We start from the raw sequence: 2,631 nt of genomic DNA, 5'->3' as shown, positions 1-2,631 counted from the left end.
GCTGATGGATCAGTGTTTTTCAATCAACGAATTAGTGTTTTTCAAAAAAGCGAGTTTACTCAAAATTTGTTATGCAAATCCGCCTTTTTAAAAAACACTGATTCATTTTTTAGCGTTTGTGTAAACAGCACACCATATTAAATTTAAAACACGTTTGATCATAAATAATAATTTATAATACTTTAATGATCAAGTAAAACTTTATGATTAAATTATTTGAGTATAATTACGCAAATTGACCATTATAGATAAATGCAGCTAAAATGTACATGTGTTGGCTGGCCAATAGAGATTGAGACAACGAAATGTTCATCGATTGACGGTAAAAGTTACAGCTGGATTTAGTTATGATTATTAGTGTTTAAAAGGGGGCGTCGTTTATACGTAGGCCCATTTTTGGGTTCGCAAATTGAATTACCAGTATTAATATAATTAAAAGAATACATACTTAAAGATAATAAATAATAAATATAATAAATAATAAAGATAAATGCTTATGACTAAAATAATTAACAAAAACAAAAACAAACTTTATTTGTAAAAATCATTATTACCATTAAATTTAGTTACAAACCTACCTACTATCATAAAGAAAGATTGTTATTTTTAGACAGTTTATTAAATTAAATATTAAAAGTAGTAACCACGTAAAAGTTAAAATAAAAGTTAAAGAATTATTAGTAATAAATGTTTTTTATAACACTAACATTAATAACTAACAATATAATTGCAAAAACTTTTTAGTTTTAATCAATATTGTTTAATTTTTAAATAATTTTTTGATCGATAATGTTTAGCTGCAAGTTTGATTGGTTCAAAAGTTGTGACGTCGCTGTTGTTGGTGATGAAACATAATCATTAACTTTAAAAGCAAACAATGCTTTTAACTTTTGTCTATATTTAGCATCAAACACAGAATAAATAATAGGATTAATTGCTGCATGAAATCCATAAAAAATTTCAAAAATCAGTTTTAAAAAACGTATAGTTTTTTGACTTTTAAAATTCTCCAGACCATACATATCATTGATAATCCAAACTATTCTGTTAGGAAGAACAAGTACAGCAAACATTATCAAAACCATAATTAACATTGTAACAGTCTTCTTATTTTTCTCAGAACGACATTTTTTTGCTACGTCATTTAAAATATTGCTCTTAAGATACGATTTCCTGAGATATAAAACAAGTCTAGAATAAAAAACACTCATCAAAACTATTGGCAAAAGATAGTAAAAAATAAATAAAACCCATGTGTATACGCACGAGCTTTTTTTGTTCCATTCTTCTGAACACGTGTTAAATTTTCCTAATTTAAGAGTGATCAGTGGAGGAACAACTGAAAGAATACCAAAAAAGACGTTCAAAAATTTCATCACTTGAAACCTTAAGTTGTTTAAAGTTGAACTAAACAAATGTACAATCCCAATATATCTTTCAACAGCAATTAAAACAATGAATCCTACAGCAATATTTGCACTAGCAGCTAAAACAGAACGAAGCAGTTTACATAAAAATAAACCGTATACCCAATGACACGTCCATGTTTCGGGTACAGTTATTATAAGTTGTACAAATGCAAACACAAAGTCAGAGATTGCCAAGCTTATTACTAAATTATGAAATCTTCGAAACTCATTATTATGAGTGTGGGAAATCCAAATAACAAAACTGTTGCCAATCAATCCTAACGTTGATGATATTATATTGGTAATGCTTTTTATAGTGTATAAAAGACTGTCGCATCTGAACTCAGTTGTTTTGTTAAATAAATAAAAATCGCATATCTCTTTCATTTCTGAGTTTTCTTTGTTACATGAACAGTTTTCTTCTGGTATTTTAAATAACTCACACATTTTTTCAAGGGACATATATGAATTATCCGTTTCTTCAACACTGACATTTGTATTTAGATCAATTAGGTGTAAGCTTGCATTTGAAAAACTACTTGAATTAAACATTTCTCTCGTCAATAAATGTGCGTTGTTAATACACGTAATACCAATCAGTAATGTCACCATAAAAGCAATCATAATTAAATAGCCTAAATTAACAACTAACTATTTCAATGATATAAAAAAAATTATCTCTAATAATTTAACACAATTTATAAATATCAATTAATTATTGTGATTTGACACCTTGATGATATTTTATTGATATATACGACGAAAACATGTTTATACGTGTAATTTTTTACAAAAGCGACTTTACGAAATCGAAACGCTATATGTAACGAGAACGTAAAAGTTATAATTTTATAAGTCCTGGTTTTCGTTGCCATTTTTAGTTTAAACATCGTTACGAAAATTACTATGAAAAGTTACAGTAGGAAAAGTTTTTGTATAGTTCTGAATAACTTTTTTGTTTGTATGTAATTGCTTTTAATTTTAAAATTCGTTCTTTAAATAACTATAAAAAAATAAAGTTTAAAATCTTACTTAAATAAACAGTTATCCCAGATTCGTAACGAGTTACTTATTTCTCAACCTGAAAACATAATAAACAAAAAAGAGCTGTGATTACTTAACTTTGCCTCATCACAGTTCGCTGATATGTGGGCTAAATTAAATCCAAGATTTAATTTAGACCACATATCAGCGGATGAATTCATCAACTAAATGCACTTTT

The 2,631-nt window shown here is 26.9% G+C and overlaps 1 protein-coding gene across 1 annotated transcript; it reads right to left on the bottom strand.

The window, feature by feature from the left end:
• Positions 1-761: 761 nt before the first annotated feature.
• On the bottom strand, positions 762-2,049 carry LOC124816951 (galanin receptor type 1). Its single transcript, XM_065808802.1, has one exon. It carries the CDS (start codon positions 2,031-2,033, stop codon positions 768-770), a length of 1,266 nt encoding a protein of 421 aa, XP_065664874.1. The 5' UTR covers positions 2,034-2,049; the 3' UTR covers positions 762-767.
• Between the last annotated feature and the right edge of the window lie 582 nt (positions 2,050-2,631).

The sequence above is a fragment of the Hydra vulgaris genome, chromosome 10 (genome assembly GCF_038396675.1).
Source record: "Hydra vulgaris chromosome 10, alternate assembly HydraT2T_AEP".
In the NCBI taxonomy this organism is placed as follows: domain Eukaryota; kingdom Metazoa; phylum Cnidaria; class Hydrozoa; order Anthoathecata; family Hydridae; genus Hydra; species Hydra vulgaris.
Note: the sequence above shows the minus strand (reverse complement) of the source record. Positions and strands in the feature narration are given on the sequence as shown.

Bases quoted from the DNA above. Each gene is read 5' to 3' on its own strand.
- LOC124816951 (XM_065808802.1), bottom strand. From the start codon at position 2,033: ATGATTGCTTTTATGGTGACATTACTGATTGGTATTACGTGTATTAAC.